Source organism: Lepisosteus platostomus, chromosome 2 (genome assembly GCF_059453375.1).
Source record: "Lepisosteus platostomus isolate fLepPlt1 chromosome 2, fLepPlt1.hap1, whole genome shotgun sequence".
In the NCBI taxonomy this organism is placed as follows: domain Eukaryota; kingdom Metazoa; phylum Chordata; class Actinopteri; order Semionotiformes; family Lepisosteidae; genus Lepisosteus; species Lepisosteus platostomus.
Genome location: NC_142612.1, coordinates 29,989,438 through 30,013,987, shown reverse-complemented (window position 1 = coordinate 30,013,987; position 24,550 = coordinate 29,989,438). Strand labels below are relative to the sequence as shown.

The following is a 24,550-nucleotide window of genomic DNA, read 5'->3' as shown; positions in this document are numbered from 1 at the left end:
CTTGATAGCTTATCTCATGGCTTTACGTTTAATCACACACAGTCATCTCAAGGTGTATTCAGCATCTGAATTGAAGAATAATCTAAAAAGAAAAAAGAAAACAATGTAATGCCCCCTCCCGTTAAAATAACTGTCTGGAAAACAAATCGCTATATGCTCTACTAACAACTGAACATCCTATCAAACCATTTCTAGTAAGCAATAAAAAAAGCTCTGCTGATTTAGACAGATAACTGTACCCATTTCGTACACATGTGACAAAATGAAGAGTATATTCTTAGCAATCAAAACATGAGTGCTTCAAGAAAGAATAGCTTCCAGGAAGGAGGTGTGTAGATAAAGGCCTCTTGCTCATGTTAAAGCCTAGGGAGTCAAGCTGAAGAAGAAAGGTTCTGTGCCGACTCCTCTGTCAATCCAACAAACTAGCTATTTGTGAAGAGTGTCTACCAAAGATAATTGTACTCTAAAAGCTGCACATTAAAAACCAAAGAAAGCGAAATATGTATAATTACACTACAATTGTGCCACCTCTATGTCACAAATTGGCTTCTATAATACATCCCTATGTAGGTGTACATAAAAACAATGGCATGGTATGTTCATATTTTTAAAGTGCAAATGTATTTAACTACAGTAGAGTGAACACTGAATGTCAGTACGGCGAAGGTTTTGCCAGAGAAGAGGGGTAGAGAGAGAAGGAAGGCAAGGCTGAAGCTAGGCAAACTGGAACGCCACACAGTTGGGACCAGAGCAATTAGAATAGTCACTTATGATCACAGTCTTGCTGAAATAATGCACTACAGGATACAAGCAAATTAGAATGCAGCATTACTCGGTTGGGCCCTGTTGGAATCCCGCAATATCGGGCCTCTTCGGATTAGAAAACATTATTTGCCGAGCCCAATAGTAATACCATACTGACAGCAAGCTTGTCTAATTAGACTTCTGTGATGCCGGACATCATCCTTCAGGGACTGTGCAGCGGGACAAGTGTGAATGCTGTACTGGGAAGCATGGCCAGATTGGTTTGTGTCCTGGCATTTTGACCACTGGTGCTGTACATCAGGTATTTTCAAATAATTTCTACTAGAGGCATATGTCTGAAATCACATGCGTGCACCATTCATTTCACTCGAAGGACTAGCTTAATCTTTATAGTTCATGTTACAAAATTTCAAAGAAATTACAAAAGTACTATAATCCTACGCCACTAAACTATATAGGGGCCCATAACTGTTCCAAATCTTATGAACAACAATCCGACAGTGTAATTAGTTTGAAATTGTGTAACTCCACAAGGCATGTCTTTTCAGTAAACATTCCAATCAAAAATCAATTTATTTCAGCTGTCAAAACTAACTCCAGATATAACATTAGGTTATATTCTTCATATTGACTGTTTTTAATAATTTAAACCAAACACCTCTGTAATTGATAGTATCGCAAAAGACAAAAGCAAACTTTCACAGAAATAAAAAAAAATCTTCATAGCCAGAGTGCATGTACAAATGTACAAAAAAAATTGTGTCACGGGGTTTAAGCACAGCCCAATGACCTACTGCCTGAATTGAGAAAACAAAGGCTTTTAAAACAATGAGTTGAGCTCTTAGATCAAGCTATAGGAAACTAACAGATTTTTTTTTTTAAAGCTGACTCTTAATAAAACAAAGTAAACAGGAAAGGGTAACAGTTTTGCAAAGAATTACAGTTCCAGCTAACACATTTTGATCCAGACCAAAGCTTTAAACTTCTGAAAACAATATTAAGAGTTTTTTTTCCAACTAAAATTAAATGAATAGCCTCCAAAGTTATCTTCAGAAATTTTAGATTGGATTTATTTACTCAATGAAGGACACATGCAGGATAAAGACACACGTTAGATCTGACTCTTTACACATTTAAAAAGAACCATGTTTCGTTTGGAATGACAAAAAAGAAGTGACGCTGAATACAATACGACCAACACATCGCCGTAGATAAACAAGGACCTTTCACAGGTCCACTGAAACTTTAACCCAGAAACAGACCTGTGCCCTTTTGATGTAGCTAGTAAAATGCATCATATGGTTAGCAGATACATAGATACACAGCACAGTCAAGTGAAGATGCAGGATCTGGGAGACAACCTAAAACACTGAAGGAAAAAAAAGCACACCAACAGCTGGCTGCAAGCTGAAAAACTGAATGGCGCAGATGTGCGATGCAGAGTAAGAGAAGGTTTTGCATTATATGATGTTTATTTTTCCACATATCCATGGAGGAAAGGGAGGCCCTTGATGTTGCTCGGTGCACACAGTCAGCTTTTGTTCACAGATGAAACCCGAATCAAAAAAAGAATGAAGGAATTAAATCCGGTGACCAAATGTGATCTGAGGGTGGTCAGCCTCTTCTCCATCACTACAAATGCTGTATAAATCTCTCATCTGCCCCATTCAGTGTTTCAGCACCTGCATCCTCGCTTGACTATGCTGTACATCTATTACTCTGCTGGGCTTCAGAGTCAACAGCGAAACGCAAACCAGAGGATAGGAGTGTAAACTATGTGGAAGTGCATTTAAAAATCAAAATCAGGAGGCACTTCTTACCCTTCTTTTTACTTTCATGTTGTCAAAGCTGATACCCTGGCTTCTTTCAGGAACTGGCTACATGAGATCCTTGGATCAACCATCTACCAGCTATCAAATGGGCTAGATAGGCCATATTGTCTCCTCTCATGTGTATCCCTTCTTATGTTCTTAAGCATTCGAGAAAACTCTGAAAAACAGGAAGCTTTCTGGATGTTTTGATTAACTTTTGTGAACATTTGTTTTTTAAGACCTGAAATTCTTATAAGTTACAAGGGAAATGCAAAAACAATTTGCTCTTGATGCACTGAGCCTTCAAATGATGCAATTTGTTTATTGTGTGAGCAGTATTAGTGCAAACTAAGAATGGTCAAATCCCTATCACAGGGCTTATTGGTCAGTGTAGTTACAGTGTAACTGAAACAATTTAAGGTCCCAGGTAGGGCAGTTGCTGTATCTTAAATCAAGATCTCCCAAAGATAAAGATAAAGTACTACTACATTTGTTCACTTACAATTAATTTAGCTAAAAAAAAAAGAGCTCAGGGAGAAGGAAATGCACTTACACCTTTTTGAATGCATTAGTAAATTATCCCCTGTAATGAAAATATGGAAAACCCATATGTAGGAAAATAAAATTCTCATATACTTTCATATCTTTCACACTTTTCAGCTCAATTTCAATAGGCATAGGCATGGTTTTGTCAAAAATGCCAGTGCTGAAATCTGAGTGAAATCTCACAAGTGCCCCCAAAATTCGACATCGCAAAGGTTTGCTTAGAAAAATAAATAGGAAGAGAATACCAGGGATGAGGAGGATACACTACTTTTTAGTGAATCGGAGACATTCCTAAGCAGAAATATTGAAACGAGCTGTAAAAATTATTACATGTTCCAACTATGAATCCAAACTCCTTCACATCCACCTGTGTAGCTTGTGTTCTTGAGGAACCTTTCATTTTTGAACAGGTTGAGGTTTCAAAGGAAAATAGAACTTAAAAGTACAAATCTGGGCAAGCCACGGCGCTCTGTAAATGTGCAGTTGCTGAAGCAGCCTGTTAGCATAATGCTTTGACAACTCCATCAGCCAAGTCTCAAGGTAGCTGTCAATCAGGATGCATCATTTAATCCAACAGCACTCCAAGGACTTTTTCCTTGCAAACCACATGACAGCACATCTACAGCTCTATTTATGGATGCGCACAGTTGTGTTTGCAATGTGGTCATAATTAGAAAACGCTAAAAAAAAAGCAAAAAAAAGCAACAAGTCTCGATATAATTCAAGACGCCACTTTATTTTCAACACTGGCATGTGAAGTGCGATCTTGCTCTGTGGTGGCTTCAAGCTAAATGACAAAAGCACTATTTTATTCATCCTCTTTGGATAGACAGTACTTCATTTGCAGCTCACTATAATTAGATTAATGGTGTAGTGCTGTACAAAGCAGGCCCACTTCACATTAGATAGCATATGAATTAGGACAAACACTTATTTCAATTCCAGGCAGAGAAAGCAGTGGCTAGGGTATTTAGCATACCCTTTATGGTGGAATGAGATGTTAATTGTGTGCCATTACCTCTAAACTGCTTGCTTGTTGTATTAATCACTGTGCTAATTGATGCAGAGATAGAAATGTAGCCACAGGCAAGAAAGCAGTGGAATGAGAGCTGAAGATGGTGGATAAAGGATTATCGAGCAAACCATATGGAGATGGCACTGCTTTGAAACCTCCTCTTTATGCCCACAAGCACCACTTCTTATGATAAGTATTGTACTACCATAGAAAAAATATTTTTGCGTTTGAATTTAAGAAAAAGGCCCTTCAAAGGAGCGTTCAAGCATGAAGGCATAAACCAGATGCAATTTGTGAACGTGACACCTTGTTTGTACACTGACAAAAAAAGCATTTGTTTCACGCTTCTACGGGATTTCCCAAAGACTTTACACTAATAAAGGGGAGTGAGGAAACAGAAGGAGAAGGATGGTAATCCAGCTCTGGCCTTGACTGCCTGTGCAGCAGTGTGAGTCACAGAGGGGCAGCAGCGGCAGCTCCTTTAGAAGTGGAGGAGAAGTCTCCTCTCCCAGGAGTGGCGGCAGACCCTTCCAAAGGGCCGCCAGTCAGAGCAGGCACCTTTCCGCCTGTTGCCCACAGGAGAACACAACTTAAATTATTCACCCAACTCAAGGCCCTTAATGGGGCTAGCCTGAGAATAAGGTTTTTGAAGACCCAACCCACTCCATTATCTTACGGTGCAATCATAATGCCTACCATAATGGCTGTTCCAAGGGAACAAATGTTTCAACATACTCTTCTTCTGCTTCACTGCTCCTTTGTTGAAAGGTGGCATAAAGAATCTGTAATTAGGGGGCAATGTTAGGCAGCATGTGATACACATCTGATAACAGTGAATATGCCAGGGGGGGTTGGTGAAGTCAGCTACAGAATCATCATGGTACACAAATTATTTAAAATGTTTCAGCTTATTACTCCTCAAAAACAGTAATTTTAAGCACACCTTTATAAATAGCCTTAACATAAAAAAGTGATTTTTTTTCATTATCACTTCAGACACTTGACTTTTGCCAGTAACTTGTTTTTCACAAATTTTTATCTTGCTGTTCCATGTTTTCTGAAGACCGAAGGCAGTGTGTATGGTGAAACCGAGTGAATTTTCAGCACCGTCCAAAATAAATGGTTCCCAACACAAGAAACGTGAAACGAGAAACCACAAAGTCTGCTAACAAACTGAAAAATCAAAATTTATGAAAGGGGGAAACTCACATTCTAATTTGACTTCAGGGATGCTGATATAGGCAAAAAACGTTTTTGTGTATGCATTCATTTACAAAGGAAGCTAACTTTTATCAACAAACTTTTCTGTGTTGCTCTGGCATTGAGAAATGTCAGACTTAGATCTCTTCCCATGTTCCTTTATTTACCCTTCTGGTTTGCTAATTTATTCTTTCTCTTTATACTCTTTCTATAAAAAACTATCCTTACAGGGTTTTTTTTAAAGAACATTTTCGTGAACAAGCACCTTCCTTCTGAGATGAACTTTTGTTTCTTGAACAGATAGAACAGTCAGCCTAGGGTGCTGATTTCCCGTCACGCAGGTGCTGAAAGCTTCCCTGACTTGTCTTTCAGATTTCTCTTTGTTCCGCGGCAATCGCTCTGAATTCACTGGTGTTGATGATAATAATAGTGTTGGGTATCCATTGATTTGCCACGGCACCCTCATTGTGAGTTCACTCAAGGAGACATTCATCCGGTTCCTTTAATTAGGGGCTGCACGAGCCCCTCTTAACACATGTACTTGACGTAGTTACTCTGATCCAGCCTTCCTCGCGGCACGATCCTTAGCAATCGCCTTGAATACTCGACTGTGTTGGTCAAGAACACTGTGCCTCATTATATTTTTAGTCATAACACACCATTCTCACATTATATCCCCGAAATATTGTTAGAAGATTAACAGAAGTGTCTCTAAGATGACACATAGCCCGGAGACTTAGATTTTGCTACATCTCCCTAAAAATCCCCCAATCCCTTGATTGCAATTCATTTCCAGGCTTCGAAAAAGCCCTGGAGAGACTTCATCAAAGGCATTTTTTTTTTTGCCGCTGCTTAGAAAAAGTAAATTGTTATGAAGTACAGTGCTCTTTCTCTATATTAAATTAATGATCGCAAGAGCTCAAAATTGTTCTAGGTTAAAAAAAAAGAGCTGACGATTTGTCTTCAAAAATGTTATTAGAGTCCAAATCATGACCACCACTGCACTACCCTCCCAGTTGTTCACAATCATTTCTTATAATCTGCAGGAGCCTAATTACCAAAGCGCTGCTGCCCGGTTTCAATCAGGCACAGCAAAATTACACACTCTTTTGTTCTCTCTTCATATCACACATGATGCTCTGTCATTCTTCTTCTGACCAACCTCAGTTTAGTAAATCTCTCCCCACCATCTGTCACCGCCATGGCCTTGAGTGTGGGAGACTGGACGGGACCTGTCTCATTATTCCTCCTGTCATGGTATATACACATATTTCATGCTCACTCTAGACCTCTTTTTGCTGTTACTTTCAGCCGTAGAAAGTTGGGAGCTTGATTAACAGGCTTCATTTCATGCTAGGCTCTAGCCCATATGACTAAAAAAAAGCTATTTATTGTAAGACATTATCTTGGTTCCCTTGGTCTGTGCCTTTGTGTGATCTAATGAAGTTATTATTGAGGCTCCTTGGTAATCTGCTGTTATTGTTTCTTCACTTCCATAATAGAGTTTTAAGATTTCCTCTAACAGCATAAGACAATACTGTAAATATCGATATCTCATTGAAGGGGAAGGTGATGATTGTTACAAAGAACTGCCGATACAGCAGAACAGATGTACAGCAATCAAGGGCCTTGAAGTTAGTCAAGTTATAAACTCACCAGTTTAGCAATAATAAACTGCTGATCACTGATGAACTTAGAATGGCTAATGCTATCTTAGGTATGGAAGAATGTCTCATGCTAATCATCTCTGGGATACCAGCTGTGAAACTTAAAAGCCCCAGGAAGGTGTAAACTGATGACCTGAATGGAGTCTCACTGACATCTAAAATCAATACATTACCAAAATGCATAAATGGGTCTAGTCAACTGAATTCCGGCTTTGTCTGGGGAGTGTAGGAGTATCTTAGCAACGGTGTACTGTTATTTAACTTATAACATGGAGATCTTACACTTGAAAAAACTTTATTCACTGCCTTCACAATGGATAAATGAGCAATTGAACAATCGTTATTTAATAAGGATGCTACAAAATGCTATTCCTTATTTCTCCTGGTGTCAGAATGGTCATGGTCAACATATGATGCCTCAAAGGAGAAAGAGACCACACTCCAGAGAATGTTTGAAATGAAAAATACAAAGATGAAAACTAATATGAACACATTCATTTTTGTTTCATTGAAGCAAATATTTTTTTGTATAACAATTTGATTCAAACACAAAATTGTCATTAGATAATATCACAGGCCTTTAAAACAGCCAGACTTGAAACTGAGCCTGTGAAAAAGACTCTATTTAAAAATAATTTTCCTCCACTGCCTATATCTATACCACCCAAAACAAAATACTAACAATTGTATAATTCTAATGTATAAGTCATATTGCAAAAACCCATATTGGCCCAAGATGAATGAAGTTGACAAAATGGAGCCAACAGAAACTCTTTACACGCAATTCAATATCACCCATTAAGAGCTGAAGGACTCATGAAAACCTATTCTTTATACTCAGAATTGTTACTAGAGAGACCACAATGCTTCAATCAACCCCATTTTGACACTCCCAAAACCTACCCAATGGGCACACATAAGAGACTTAGGGCATGTTTCTTCCTAAAAGGGGTTTAATGCTCTCTGTAAGCAAATAATTAAATGCTTAGGATTTAAACAAAATTTAGCTATATTTATATTGTTTAAACAGTGTCCCAGGTAATTTCTTCATCTGCAACATGCAAATCCCTGTTCTATGGAGTAACAGGTGATATAGCTTTGTGTGAAAGTGGTAACAGAACATAATGTAATTTTTTGATTGTAAACAAATATTGTTTTACCTCGAAATCCAGCAGATTATGCACTAGTTGTCTAGGCAACGTGTTCCCCAAGGGAAGCCACAGACACACACTACAGTGGAAATCTAAGTGAAAAGGGAAAAAAAGTCTGGTAGTTCATATTGAGCTTCCATATCCCGGGACAGCTGCATTCCATCCTCTTTACAAATACCTGCTAGAAAGTGAATGTTTTTCCTCCTCTAAACTAGAAAAACAAAATGAAAATCACCTGCAAGACATTAGGATAGTAGCAATGTTGTAATTACATAATTATGGGGCCAAAACTACTAACTACAATGTCTAAAGGGGAGTTCAAATATAAAAGTGGATGCCAAGATACAGGAGTGTCAAGAAATTCATTATTAATTTAAAGTAATGTGAATTTGGTCCAATTCATTGTATAATCTGCTACAGTCCTGACAGATAAAAATCTGAAAAGAAATTGAAAGTGACTATATATAACAAGATACAGTATCATCAGAATACAACAACATGTAAAGTTGAGTATTGTGAATAAAAAACAAGGCAAACAACAGAGATGACAGTGGGCATCCCTGACCACTACCGGTTGAAAAATCAAACTGCCGATTAACACCATTGCTGAAGAGTCGGTGTATACAATTGTATCCAAATTAATGACATCTCATCCCAAATCCATATAAACTAGGAATATTTATTTCCACTTAAGAGGATCAAAAGTCTCAGCATTCAAAGCAAGAATGATACAGGTGGATACAAGGTCTGTAAATTTGTATAATGTAGAGGAGAAAACAAACATTGCAAGGCACAAGAAGCCTTTTAATAAGGACTGATATCGACAGGCTTAAGGAACAGAACCTTTTTAGTCTGGACCGGAGAAGACTCTGGTGCACGTATTAAAAAGCCTCAAAGACAAAGATGAAGTCAACCCAGCAGATTTCATCCAAATAAAGTGAAACACCCACTAGAGGACACAAATAGGAAAACTATACCTACTTGTACATAAACAAGAAACAGGAAACTATACCTAACAGGAGACATTTTTTACCCGAAGGGTTGTGCAAGTATGGTACAAGATACTCTGCCATATAGTCAACCAATAACCTGGTTGCCACCAAGAAATAGCAGGATGACATCCATGGACCTCATACAGGCTAGATGGGCCAAATGGCCTCCTCTCGTTTGTAAACTGCCTTATGTTCTTGTGACTGCCTGGTCCTGGTATTCTGATTTGGTCATATAGATCTCTGTAACAGAGCATTCGAATCTGTCGAATCTCAGAGTCATACATGTTGCCATGTCAAGTCGCTACCAGAGGGAGAAATGCTCTAGGAAAAAAACATGCAGAAAACCGTACAAGGTTTCCAGAAGAATCAACTGCACATGATTGCAATTAGATTTCTTCATAAATAGGCAGAGAACACAGGTAAAGGGCTCTCATCTTGTGGTCCTTTTGGTTAGAGATCAGATTCATGGTGAAGTCAGTCTTTAGGTCGGGTTAGTTCTAGAGCTGGCACTGAAGTGAGTCTCTGATAAAGCTTAGCTCTTGCCCGCTGACTCACGATTAGATATAGGTTAAAAAAGTGAGCTTTCCAGGGGTTGCTAACTCTGAGAAGCTAGTATTCTACTGGAAAAGGAGGTGAGAGCTCTCTAGGGAGCAACTTCAGGCTGAAGGAACCCTGTCAAGATTTAGACTAAATTGCATAGGCCAGCAGGTTCCGGACCGTATATGGGGAAGATTTCATTGCACCGGGCTTGGTCCAGCCTCAGCTCAGGCTCTTGAGATTCCTGATAGTTTGGGTGGTTAACGGGAGCAGGTCCTCCTACTGTATGCCATACTACTAGGTAAGGACCTGCCAGATTCCTTCTAGCATGAGATCACCAAAGCACTTGACGCAACCTGTTTTTTTCTTTTACATTAATGCAATGGTGGTATTAACAATAAAAGGGCTAAAATTGAAATATTAACATTTCTCTGACAAACTTCTGTTAATGATGGCATATATCATTTCAAGCAGAAGTGACCTAACTGAAGCTAAAAAAATCAGTTAAAACAGGAGTGGTATTAATGCCAGATGATGTACCCATTGCTGTCCTATACAGAGATATAATTACGTTCAGGACTTGCCTTTGCTGTAAAACGAGGAAAACAAAGAGATTGGAAAAACTCTATTCGATTTTAGAAATAATTATATGTTTTAAAGTCTTTAAGTATAATTTAGAATTAGAAAGGTGAAATGTGGAATTAATCTGCATCCCCTGTGCATATCTAACTACAGGAATATCTGCAAAGTGTTCACTGCTGTCTAAGCAGTGTCTAAGCCAACTACCACTAAAATAATAGTGCTGTCTAGATCTACAGCACCTATAAGAAATTCAGTCCGATGTCTGAACAAAAAAATCTTTTTGCCAACAAGGTTGATTTCCAATGCAGAAAATGATTTCAGAAAAAGTGAGCATATTCTGAGGTGAGATTTACTAAATTTACTAAATTATTAAGCAAACATAGAAGTATTAATTTTTACTAAATCTATGACTCTGCCCCACTGAATACAGGGGCCATCGAAACTGCTGCAATTTAGCATGAAACTGTAATATTTGTTTACATGTGGAGACGTGTCAAAATTGATGTGGTGAACTGATAGCCATACAGTATGTGTAATTGTATGTCACAGAAAAACGGGCTTGAGAGTTGAAAATATAGTCTATTCTGGAGTACACGATGTCTAGTACAAAAAAAAAGACAGACCTTTGCTGAGGGGTTAAATGGACACCATATATCTATCACACTCAGATCAGATTTACAACTTCTTAGCACTGTAGATGGCAGAGAATGGATGCTTATCTCCTTCAGCTTTGTTGAGAATCAGTTAAAAATATGAGTCATGATACCTTTCACATCACATATATTCACATCAAACTCGGTAACTAGCAGCAGGGATTTGGCCAGCAGATGAAAAAATCTAGTTTGAACATTGTATGGGAATAACGTGAACCAAAAGAAATGTACTTAAATGGAAAAGTAGGAAATGGAAAACTCTCCCTAGTTTATAACCCAACAGTTCTTTATACAATTAATACAGCTTTATTTTGTTCTCTGCAGACACAGGAGCTCCCACACAGTAATATACTGTAAATTAGGCAATGTACTAACATAGTCTTGTTTTAGATGAGAATTTTGGATCATGACAGCAACTTTTTTTTGTTGTACCAAAACCAAATAGCTAAGGTAAGCTGGGTAAGAGTTAGGGCTCTGGTGCAACTCTCAAATACATGCTCATTGGGCATTTAGAGCCCTATCTGGACCCAGAACTGTAGCCACTTATTAATTGTCACACACTAACCCTAATCCCTTCAAATTCAATTCCTGTGCTCTTCCCATGCCTTTTAAAGTGACTGACCATTAGCACAGAATAATGCTTTAAAAGGCATGAACTAAAAGGCCTGTTTCAAAAAAATATTTCTTAGAGTTTTAAGTACTGCCACCTCAAATGTGCAGAAAATGGTATTCACTAATTTATTAAGAAAATAAATATCAGTATAACAGTACTTTGTTAAAAAAATAGTTCTGCTAAGTTTATGGAACACAGGTTTATTCATCCTGACACGCGGAAGATAAGATTTCTATGTAATTTCAGACAGGGGTTGACTCTAAAACATTTTATGAGTCTATAAAATCTATATACAAATAGTTTTAACACAACATTTATGGTGCTTAATAAATATAAAAAATAAGACGGTATACTGTAATTTGTTTCTTGTTCCACTCACATAGCTGTATAAAAGCTATGTCAGAAAGAGACTTAATTAGGTCATGCAATTCTAATGAACATAACATAATGAACTATCTATAGTGTGGGATACCCATTGGACAAACAGAAGAAAGAAAGGTGGAAGTTATGTTATAGCCCATCAAGGACTACTCAACGGGGGGTCATAAATCAAATGTTTGGGGGGCACAGAGAGTTTTGGGAAGTGCACATTTCCCATTTATTCTTCCAGGATATCCAAAACTCTCCTCTTGAAATCAGTTAACCTGTGGTCACGACCTTGCAAAAACCATTGTACATCCGAAACCATAGAAACAAAGTACAGGCAAACAAACAACATCGGCAAACTCCAAAGCCCCAAGAACAGCACCCCCAAAATAGTGGAGCCATCTAATTTTCCCACGTTTCATGGGTTTCCCTTTAAATACATATGACAGCTCTGCACGAACATCTGCACCCAGTCTTGAATGATGGTCGTGGGCATGTGTTATCTGGGCTTTCCCTTCTGCTGTGGCATTGCTCTGCACTTCCTGATATCAACTCACTCTTATTACGAATATAAAAACAAAAACGTTCAAGTTACTCATATACTGTATATAAGCTACATATAAAAGAAACATATATATGATCTTTCTTTATTGATTAATATAAGATTTTGCCTGTCAGAAATACAGAGGTAAAAAACTTTTCCCTAATTATGATCCCCCAGATGAGCTGGGTAATTTTTAAACTAGGCCTTGTCAAAAAAAAAACAGGCAAATTAATAGAAGAAAAATTCAGAATTTGCTGGGATTTTTGTCCATTAAAAAAAACAGCCATGACAAGTTTTTAAATTGCAATTTACATCACAAGTTCTGTTCTCTAATAATATACATAATATATTCATAATATACTGCAGTTGCATATAAGAGCACATATTTCAGAAGACAATGCTCCTAAAATCTCTTCACAAATAGTATCCTATTTCGTACTTCAACGATGAAGAATACCATGGTTGTAATGCTTTTATACAGCAAGTTGCTATTCATCAATTATTACCATTAAATAGATTATTTATTAACTACTATAGATGAAGGTAACACTTATTATAAAGTGTTACTAAAATAAGCAAAACACTTAGTTATTACAGTGTGCTTGGAGGCACGACTCTCAGCAGCAGCAAGTGAAATAGCAGATAAGAGTAGGCATTCGGACAGTACCTAACGTACAAAATCAATCTACTTCAAAAGAAATCAATTAATCACAGTTGCAAGGGCGTTAAACTCTAGCTGGCAATCTTATCAAAGATAGAAGCATATTCCAGTTAGCTGGACTGCTAAATTTAATTGACAACCTGTCAGCATTGCTGTGTGTCCCGAGGGACAGATAATAAAAGTTCAGAGAAAGCATGAGACACTATTTAATTTCTACACTCTGGGGCAAAAGATCGAGATTCTGGTGGCCAGAAGCATAAAGGTTCTGAATCCGACTGAATAAAAAACTTTATGTGTGTACAACACAGATAACTGCTGCTGTAATAATTCTGACTGCAAAAAATACTTCATGATGTATCATGAAAAGCCGTCTACAGATTTTATAATGAAGCTCCTCCAAATATTGTTTTAAAAATATTCAATATAGAGGCTTGCAGCATAAATGTTTTCATTATTATTCTTATCACATCTATTGTACTTTCAACTAATAATCACTTCATATCAATTAAATCATCATGACAATGGGTGTTTGCTAAGCAAATAATGTTTCTAATCAATGAATATTTGAAAAGGTAAATGTATATCTATGTTTAAAACATGATAAACTTTCACAGCTGAGAAATTCTCTTTAGCTAGAATCAGTAACACACGATGCCTATTTCTTGAAAGAGACAGGACAGAAGAATTGGAGTACCTTTTGGTGTAAAATAATTAACAAACTCTTTTTATCAACAGAAAATGGAAGCCTGTGGGAGTATTTTAATGAGTAAAAATTGTTTTGTTAATCTCCATGATCTTGGGAGATATCTGCTCGGGTATAAATAGCAAAGTGCCGAGCAGCTGAGCAAAGTGTGAAAGATTTTTCAATTTGCCTACAGGTATGTTTTATAGAAATCCCTGCTGGGAAGTCAGTGTTTGTACAGTATCCTGTGCCAGGAGAAAGAGCCATCAGCAAACTGCCTAAAGTCAGTCAGATTCAGACCAGCACTGAGCCAGAGGGACCAGCCAAACAGAAACAGCAAACAGTTCTACTGCAGCTCTTCAGAGAGCAGATTAGTGCCAGAAATATTATAATGAGCTTCAAGAATCCACTTAAAATGAAGGTGCTGTTTCATTGACGTCATCCCCCGCCCTCTCTGCCCTTCCCCAGAAGCTAGGTTGTGAACCTTTCCCAGTGGCTTCAGCGTGGAGGGAAAGCTCTGCAGCAAGCAACATGTCCTAACACACCACCCCAAACATGCATAGCCGTTCGTGGAGCGGAGACTGCACAACAAGGCCCCAGAGTAATAAGTTCCTTGATTTATATTTTGTTTCATTAAAAAAAGCTGACAGCCACCATCTCATTCACTGAAAGATACTAGGAAGTACTACCATGTTATTTCACATTAGAAAGACCAAAGCCCAGCTATGACTAAGATTTATTTTACATGCATTTTACTGGAACCTGATACAAGTATTTGAAATCCTTAAAGGCCCTGACAAAGTCAACATAATAATAATAATAATAATAATAATAATAATAATAAACTTTATTTTATATAGCGCCTTTAAAGGTGGCTTCTCAAAGCGCTTTACAGGATGACAATAACAATAAATAAGAAGACTACAACAATAAATAAGATTTCACAAGATAGGACACAATTATAATTACAACAATACAACAATAACAATAGAGGAGACCCTGGAAGGTGGTATTAAAAAGAGCAGAGAGGTGAAGAATGGAACCAGTTAAGTAAAGGCTTTTCTGAAGAAGAAGGTTTTGAGTCTGGATTTGAAGGAGTTTAGAGAATGTGACTCTCTGATATCCTTGGGAAAAGAGTTCCAGAGCTTGGGGGCATAGCAGGAGAAGGCTCTGTCGCCCATACAATGTAGACAGGCTTGGGGGACAGTAAGGAGGGCAGAATTTGAAGAGGGGAGGTTGCGAGGTGGGGAGTAGGGCGATAAAAGTTCAGACAGGTATTGAGGTGCCAAGCCATGTAAAGCCTTATAGGTGAGCATGAGGATTTTAAAGTCTACGCGGAATTTGACCGGAAGCCAGTGCAAGGACTCCAGGATAGGAGTAATGTGAACACTTGCACTAGACCTGGTCAGGATTCTGGCTGCTGAATTTTGGACATACTGCAGCTTGTTCAGAGTAGATTTAGATACCCCAGGGAGTAGAGCATTGCAGTAGTCAATTCGAGAGAATACAAATATGTTGATCAGCTTTTCAGCCACAGTTAATGATAGCATAAGGTGTAGTCTTGTGATATTTCTAAGGTTTAAAAAAGATGTTTTGACAGTATGCTGTACATGTGGGTTGAATGTTAAGCCAGAATCGAATATAACCCCAAGGTTTTTCAATTTTGATTGAAGCTCAAGTACAGAGCCATCTTCAGATAGGGTTACAGGACTGGCTTTACGAAGTTGATGGAGGTACCAATAAGCATGACTTCAGTCTTGTCACAGTTAAGATGAAGGAAGTTTTGAGTCATCCAAATTTTTATGTCAGAGATGCAATTAGATAGAATAGAGACAGCCACATCAGTGTCGGGTTTGGTATGGATGTTTATTTGAGTATCGTCAGCGTAAAAATGAAAGCTGAGGCCATGTGATCTTAAAAGCTGACCAAGTGGGAACACGTAAATGCTGAAGAGCAAGGGGCCCAGTATTGAGCCCTGGGGGACACCAGACTTGACAAGACCAATTTCAGACCTGTACCCATTGAGAGAGACAAAGTGACAGCGATCAGTGAGGTAAGACTTAAACCATTTGAGGGCAGTAACCAACCTCTTCATAATGAACAACAAACATAAACCAGTGTCTGTAAACGGAAATGACTTGGAACTGCATTTAAAACTCAGGAGTTGTTACCTGAAGTGACCTGAAGAGTTGTAGGAACACGGAATAAGCTGCATAGCCATGTTGTTGAAGCCAATACCCTGCTTTCTTGCAAACAAAGCAGCCGGATGAGATCCTCAGAGCCACTACTATGACATTAACTACAAACTACCAAAGGGGATAGATGGGCTTCTTTTGCAAACAAAAGAAAATCGGGGCACATAATTAATAATAATAATTGCTTACACTTATATAGTGCTTTTCTGGACACTCCAATCAAAGCACGTCACAGGTAATAGGGACTCCCCTCAACCACACCAATGTGCAGCATCCACCTGGATGATGTGACAGTAGCCATAGTGCGCCATTACACTCACCACACATGAACTATTAGTGGGGAGGAGAAGAGATTAACGAAGCCAATTCATAGATGGGGATTATAAGGAGGCCATGATTTGTAAGGGCTAATGGGAAATTTGGCCAGGACGTCAGGGTTACACCCCTACTCTTTTCGAGAAATGCCCTGGGATTTTTAAAGACCACAGAGAGTCAGGACCTCGGTTTTACATCTATCCGAAGGATGGCACCTTTTTACAGTATAGTTTCCCCGTCACTATACTGGGGCATTAGGACCCACATAGACCACAGGGTGAGTGCCCCCTGCTGGCCCCACTAATATCTCTTCCAGCAGCAACCTTAGTTTTTCCCAGGAGGTCTCTCATCCAAGTACTGACCAGGCTCACACCTGCTTAGCTTCAGTGGGTTGCCAGTTGTGAGTTGCAGGGTGATATGGCTGCTGGCAAAATGGTCTTCACACAAGATAGCTGAAAAAAAGAGTACTTTCTTATCAGAATTTTTTTATATTATACGGCAGGTGGGAGGGAATAAGGCTCAGCAGGTGAAAGGCTAATCTTTCTTATTACTTTTCAGAATTAGAATTAACCTATACTTGTTTCTGTATAGCCTGCACCTTACCCCCAGCTCCCCACTCATTCCTGTATGTATACTTAGACATATATAAGTATACTGTGGTTATCACAATTTCACATCTGTTTGAAACTGCTTACATAAATGGACGATCTCATCTCTTAAAGGCCCTACTCATACACTAATATTCAATTCAGATAAGGCTGTGATAAACATGTGCTATGACTGTTTCTATACTGATAGTACGTTTCAACCAATATAAACCCAAGCTGACCTAAAATGGAAAAAGGGTACCACGACGGGCCCTCAGGTACTAAATAATCAGTTTGGCCCATGAAAACTGAACCCAGAGATAACGCACTTATCCCTACTGTCACTTGAATTGTCCTTCCAGGAGTCTACCACACAACATGGTTTAAAGAAGACCTGCTGTACTAATAAATAGTATTTCTATATATATATATACAGTACACTAAACCCTCAGTTTAACAAACTAATAAGGGGGAAGGGGTGGCTGTTACTGCCAGATGTCTGTCAATTAATGAAAAGATGTTTTCTCAGCCTGAAAACACACAATTATGAGAAACACATACAGTATACATACTTACTGGATGTTTTCACTTATTTTTTTTAACAATTGGAATCAACACAGTCAGTGACAATTGGTCCTGTGCCTTTTCTCATTAATATACAAGCTCTTGATTCAATGTATCATACCTATGGTGAATAAAATGTGCTAAAGAGTATGAAAAACAACACCCATTGTAAGCAACTGAATTTACACTTTTGGGCAATGCAATTTATTGTCACTTTGTTTTATTTGTGCATTTCATTGTTATTGCCAGGAATGTCTGTTAAATCCGAAGTCCATTAAACCAAAGCCCATTAAACCGTAGGTATCTGATAAAAGTCACAACAGTGGTGACCTGAGCAAATAACTGCAGTAATGTTTCTGTCATAGTGAAATACCTTATGAGTGCAGTAGCTCAAGGCTATCTGTCATGGAACTGTTACTGTATAAACAGTCTGGCGCTGTGTGCTGCCTGTACCACACAAGAAGCAATTTTGAACACTTTCCCTGCCCTTACAATCAAAGTGCAGCTGTAATTAATGGGAATGATAACCCTGGAGTTCAGAGGAAAGGAAAGGCAGACCAAGTTTAGTGTAATTAGGGGGAAGCCACCTTGCTGCTGTCGTGTGTGGTTAACAATGGTGCAGGTGTAGAGGTACATTCTGGACTGGCCTGAGCTGACAGGTGACCACAAACTGCCTAACAAGCAGGTAATTACACCACAAAGGTAATTTACTGAAGTAAGTGCTACTTTCACGACCCAACTGGAGAGACTACTTGCAATTAACCATGGAGGCCGAACAATGGAACATGTGTGCCTTTCAGTGTACAACACTGGCTTGCCTGCTTAAGACAGCTAAAGGTAAACATTCACTTCAATGAAAGGGGAATAGCCAGGCCGAGGAAGAGAGCGACAGAAATATATTACTGACTACTACATACATTGTTAGCAATTCAGTTTTATGCTTTGATACATGTACAGAAAGCTATGATGTTAGTGAGCTACTGTTTATGATGTGTTAAAAAACATCACTGTTGCAATTTTGGCAATCTTGCTTTCTTAAGAATTTTTGATACCAAAGGTATAAACACTGCACTGTACTTTTTCCTGCATTCTCTGTAGTCACACCCCTCCCCAACCCCATTAACCACCTATGATGCCGAAACATCCTTCTGGTGTGTCACTCCTCCATTCAAATGGCTAAAGGTAAACTGTTAATACATCCAAAATCTTTCTGGAAAGACCATAATTGTTTTATTAATATTGTTTTTTGTTTTCATATTAACCATCTCCTCTGCTCTGCTTTTTTTATTTAATGTAACAAAGCTGCTTCCTCTTTTGTTCATGCAATGTGTGAATTCTTCTGTTTTGTACTCTGGAAAAGCTGTGGTTCACAGGCAGCAGGCCCTCAAATGTTACTGTCATCTTGTCAACAAATGCTCTGCTTTTTTTATTCATTTAAACATTGAGGTTGTCTGTCACAATGTACTGTTCTAGTGCTTTAGTTTCGTACGCTTTCTAGTATTTTGGAAACGAGCACAATTGCTGGAAAAGATTCCAATGGCAAATGTAGCTGTTGCATACTGCTATAGTCACAGCACACCATAAGTACCATACAGCAAATTCAGACGTTTCACGAAGTTGCTCCAACACAAGCCAACGCACATTAAAAGACATACAAAACAATTAGTAATTTTAGATGTGCTCTATGAAATAAATCTAGTTTCACATCTACCAGTGCAAACGGTAATAGGTTTTCCCAAGACTGATAAAGGCTTAATTACCAGTGTAAAGAAAATATTTAATCTCTGACCCATTTCATGTTCTCTAATTCAGTTTTTTTATTCTGAAAATACAGCAGCACAGAGAATCGCACACTATATGAGCCCCTGCAGACTCTAAAAGACCTGCGGGGTGTAATTAGGACACAGTAAATGAAGTTGCCTCTACTGTTCCTTTTTTTATTCTTCTTTTTTTCCTTCTCATATGCTTCATAATTAACATTTACAAATTGTAATTTACTGAGGCTAGAAAAAAAGTCTCAAAATTAATTTGCGTCTTAAAAGAAAAAAGGGGGAGAAGAAAAATGTCCTAATTTAAGACCTAGGGTTGCTCTGTTAACCTTGTCCTATGACCTTTGTGCACTGCTTACATAACTGCTGAGTGTCAAAGGATCGTGAGAAGCCTGGGTCCATTACTGAGAGAATATCGCTGTACTGTTCTTAGCTTAATCAGGGCTGCCACACAGCCTGGAAACACAGAGAAAACTATTAAAGCAACAGCCTCAGCTATACAAACAAAGGACTAACCACCTGAGACTACAGGGGACAGGATACGGGCTACTTATAGCAACCATGAACCAGCATACAAGAATAGCAGGAAAGCTGCTCAAGTCACTGCAGCACAGGCCTTTGAAGTTGACCATTTCTAAACTATCATAATACTCGAAGCAAAAATCTTTGAAGACAGGTTATCCTCTGCCGCGTTGTGTCCTGTTGTGAACGAATTGTTTCCTTTTTCCCTTTGTTTTTATTTTTTGTTGAAACTGACACTCTTAATTGTTCTCCCTGCAAGCAGCAGTTCGATAAAAGCTAAAACAACACTGGCGGCTACATAAGTCATCCTTGGTCAGGTGTCTATTACAATGGCAGGGTATCTCAAGAGTCAGGTCATCGGTGCAGGTGACATTAGGGTATTACTCCTTTTGAATCTTCTGAGCAGCACTGCTTGCTAATCAGGGCTAATAATAATAGGGTATTAACAATAACACACAATTTGACAGTACAGAAAAACTTGATTAGAATGTATGTCAAGAATGTCCAGGAGTAAACTTGAAAATTCTCTGCAATCGTGTTTCTTGCATTAAACATTAAGCACTAAAACATTACAAGTAATGGTTGACAGAACTGCAATAACTGTCTCAGACAGTCTCAACTGCCACAGTATGTGCATACTTCGGCTTTATCACCAGCACTGTGTGGGCCTTGGAAATCATACAGAATCCAAACAAAAGCAGTTGTTGAAAAAGGAAACCTCGAGGGGCCTCTCGAATGGCTAAAACCGCTAGAGGCACTTGGCCCGAAAGTTGGTTCGAGTTTGAGCCTGTGACTTAGACAGGATTCCCAAAACGAGGGTGAACAACTGGCTAAGTGCTGCCAATGGTAGGGCTGGAACAGTCAGCCAGAGCTCTCTCAGCAAACACAGAGACCCCCTGTGGCCTTCTGGGGCACCCGCAGATTTGCGCCTTTCCTCCAGTCAGTTTCAGGACAGGCTGTGCTGCTTGTGATGCGTTAAACGATGAGTGGGTCAGAGGAGTCGGCCTGCACTTCCTCAGTCTCCCCCGTGTGCAGTCGCAAGGTTTGAAAAATGGACACACGGAGATTCCAAAACTGGGTGGGTGCAACAAGAAAAATAATTGGCAATTCTAAATGTTTACAAAAAATTAAAAAGCACATCAGGGAAAAAATGACTAAAACTAATAATAATTCCTTACATTTATATAGCGCTTTTCTGGACACTCAACACAAAGCGCTTTACAGGTAATGGCGACTCACCTGGATGATGCAATGGAAACCATAGTGTGCCAGAACGTTCACCACACATCAGCTGTCAGTTGGGAGGAGAGAACAGAGTGATGAAGCCAATTCAGAGATGGGGATTATTAGGCCATGACTGGTAAGGGCCAATGGGAAATTTGGCCAGGACGCCGAGGTAACAACCCTACTCTTTTCGAGAAGCAACCTGGCAACCACAGAGTGTCAGGACCTCGATTTTATGCCTCATCCAAAGGACAGGGTTTTGCTTTGGAATTTTGTATCACAACAGTATTTTTTTCCAGCTTCAGGAGAGACAGCATTACAAACTGGATGTCAAGGCCCCCTACCCAAGAAGTACAGAGCCATTAATAAAAGTGAAGAATAAAAGTTAAAGCTCAACTTAAAGTTAAAAAGAAACTGATACTTCAAGCATTCTGGCTCATACAAAGAGCTATTATTTGTTTTTGATAATTAGACATTAAATAAGAAAAGCAGCCTCATGTTTAACTACTTAGAAAGTGCCAAAATGGGTGTTGAAATAACTGAATTTTTAAGCATCTAGAACTGTTCGTCACTACTGCCAAGCTTCCGCGCATTACAGCATTAGTAGTGTCACCTGTAATAGAAACAAGAGTTCACATCTCTAAAGAGAGCCCTGAGCTGACCTGTAGCATTTGAAAATTCTATCTCCATGTGCCATGGCTTGCAAAACACCAAAGCTCTTGTCTTATTTTTATAAATCAAAGATGACAGGAAATGGGAAAACTGACAGTGAGCTTTACACTGTCCTTCCAAAATATTTGCACCCCTGTGGTTACCCCTATAGAAAGCTGGATCACCCCTGCAGCTCTCCTGAAAAAGTCTGGCACACCTGAGTGAAGGATACAGAAAGGACACTGAAGATAGTAAGGACTCACCTTCCCTTGAGGCCCTTATACAGTTGTGCTACATTAACAGCTACGGTCACCTTGGAAGCATCCATAACAGAGAGCCTTCAGAGCCTCAGGCAGTTTGGGTTTTGGCAAAATTGGGAAGAACAAGCCCCTAAAAGAATCATGACAAGTTCCACAAGCAAAGCAGAGGGTGTCTACACAATAGTATAAATGCAGTCCAAAATCGAAAGTATGTTTTGTAATTGACTATTCTTCAGAATGAGCTGCTAAAGGATCACATATTTAGGGATTACTGACTTTTAGTTATAGACACTACACTGTAGACCTCTGAAACATTATCACACAATCTAATCAAAACTGTTATTTCTAATAGGGAGCCAATGAAAATAGGGTCTGTTTAAGGCAGTTTAAACCATTGTACTACCAACCAGAAAATGTCAAAACAATACGGCCTTTGCAAAAAGATGTTCTCTGAGGTAAACTGACTAGCGTGACAGTGTTGCAAAGGGGGTGGTTTGATTCAACGCGATTAGAAATGCAAGGGGAAATGATTCCTTTTGAGCAATTATGCTGTATTTAGCAAACAGGGGATGCTAATTTTCATTCCAAAAGATATAAGAAAAAGTGTTATGTGTTAACCTTTCAGAAGGAGTCAGCTTTTTATTGTCAGGCAACTTGCTTTCACTAATCTTGACATGCTTTTGCACGTATATGTATCTGTTGCTCACGACTGCTTCAAAAAGCATAAACCCAGGCCGCTTCCTTCCTTAAGCTTGTGATGTAAAAGCCAAACTGTGTATGATGGCTTAAAACTGTGCTTCTTTTTATCTCCCCCAGGCTTCAAGGAACATAGAATGCATATTTAGAATTTGGAACATACAGTAGAACCAAGCATAACACAGATACTACTTACTTAGCCCAGAGCGATTCTACCATATCTAAATTTGCTAGAATTTTATTAAAATATTTTAAACCCCCTCTTTAATGAATACAGGTTTTCAAATACAGCTATATGTAAGCCCATTATCACACTGACTGCAATTTCAGACTGCATTCATCTGTTTGAAATATTTTCCATTACACTGAAAACAACACTAGATTTTCAGAATATCTGGTTTGTATATTGTTATTTTCTTTTTATTAAGGACAGCCTAGACTGTGTATATGGACTTGAAGTTTAAGGAAGCATGCTTGCATAAGATTATTTAAATGCACAGTCAATAATCAATTTTCTTGAATATTGAGAAGATAAGCAAATGGCTATCCCTTCACTGCACTTCAGATGCAGGTGAGGCAGGTATGTGCTAGTTTTTCTAAGTTTATCATGCCTCCTTTGCACTTGCCATGCTCTTTGGGTAAAACAGTGTAAAATGATAATCTCTGATTTGATTAGCACTTAATACCGACGTGCAACTAATACTCATCCATTCAAATACGAACAGGAGCCTGAGACAGAAGTAGAAATATAATTAAGCTTTGACCCCAGGCTGGTGTATTATTCTTAATGCAGATCATGCTCTGATCCACTGGTGTTGAGATCCAGTGTTAATGGAGAATGAGTGCAACCCTGCACGTTAGCTGACTCTAACAGGAAATCCCATGGCTTTCTGCTGGCCTGGAACACAATACACTATAAATATGAGAGAAAGACAGAGACAGGGGGTAATATAATAATGCAGACAAAGATTAAGTAATCAACTCTAATTTAAAAAAAGTTTATTAAAGTGTGGTACATCTTAATTTCTAATTACAACCTCCACTAAAGACATGTTTGCTGCATCTTAGTTTAAAGTTAAAGGTTGAATTTAATGCAAAAAAATATATTTTCTTCAGAGAAAAAATGCAAAAGCTCTATTACCATAAAAAATGTATAAAGCTGGTGGTGTCCCATATATGTAAAACTGAATACAACCTGGGATGAAGATGACTGAATTAAAAGAAAAATAGCAGTAGCTAACGATTAAATCTTGTTTAGAAAGAACTATACTTGGTTCTACACAGCTTCTTATTGACATATTTCATGTTAAAACTTCTCATTGCAGTTCCAAAAGGCCAAAAGAAAAGTATATGTCACAATGAGATCATATAATCTGTAAAACATGAACTAGTAAATATTACTAAGTATCCTCACTCAACTTGTTCTAAGCAGCTGTCTTTAATAGTTCCAATATTAAAACTAGGAGGACTAGGTGTAATATTGGCAACTGCATTAGATAAAGAGAGTGATAAGCTTTTTTGATAGGATTAAACGGTCATCCGTTTTCATTTTCTAACACTTTTTGAACCTTTATGCTCATATTTGTGTTAAGTCTTATCTTCTAAAAAATGAATTTTTGCACATAATCACGTCAATCAATTAAACTATTGTCAGGATCACCTGCAGTCATACAGTAACAGCGCTTAAAGGGACTGACACAGTCCCTCAAAACACAAAAAAACAGACAGCTTCCCTCTCCTTATGCAACCAGGAATAGTATTTAGCACAATATTAGAAATGTGCTCAACAAAAACTTGGCTATAATATCAATACTTTGTAGGAAGCCCATTAGCAACATTAACTTTCTCTTTTATGCTGACAGTGGGTATTTCGGAATATTGACCTTCCTGCTCAGTGTGTGTTACCATAAAAATAGACAAGAGCCCAGTACAAAATTAACGGAACTGCTCAGCATCAGACCCTTTTATCTGAGGAAAGCAGC

The 24,550-nt window shown here is 38.5% G+C and overlaps 1 protein-coding gene across 5 annotated transcripts in view; it reads right to left on the bottom strand.

Moving 5' to 3' along the window:
- The window catches only part of pcca (propionyl-CoA carboxylase subunit alpha), a 189,861-nt gene that overhangs the window by 12,034 nt on the left and 153,277 nt on the right, over positions 1-24,550 (bottom strand). Inside the window, exon 22 of one of the 5 annotated variants that reach the window (XM_088604521.1) lies at positions 8,173-8,247. The exons of the other annotated variants lie outside the window; for them this stretch is intronic. Coding sequence (XP_088460647.1) covers positions 8,188-8,247 — 60 coding nt within the window. The 3' untranslated portion in view covers positions 8,173-8,187. Of the gene's footprint in view, positions 1-8,172; positions 8,248-24,550 lie in introns of those variants that run through there. 5 annotated transcript variants of the gene reach the window in all.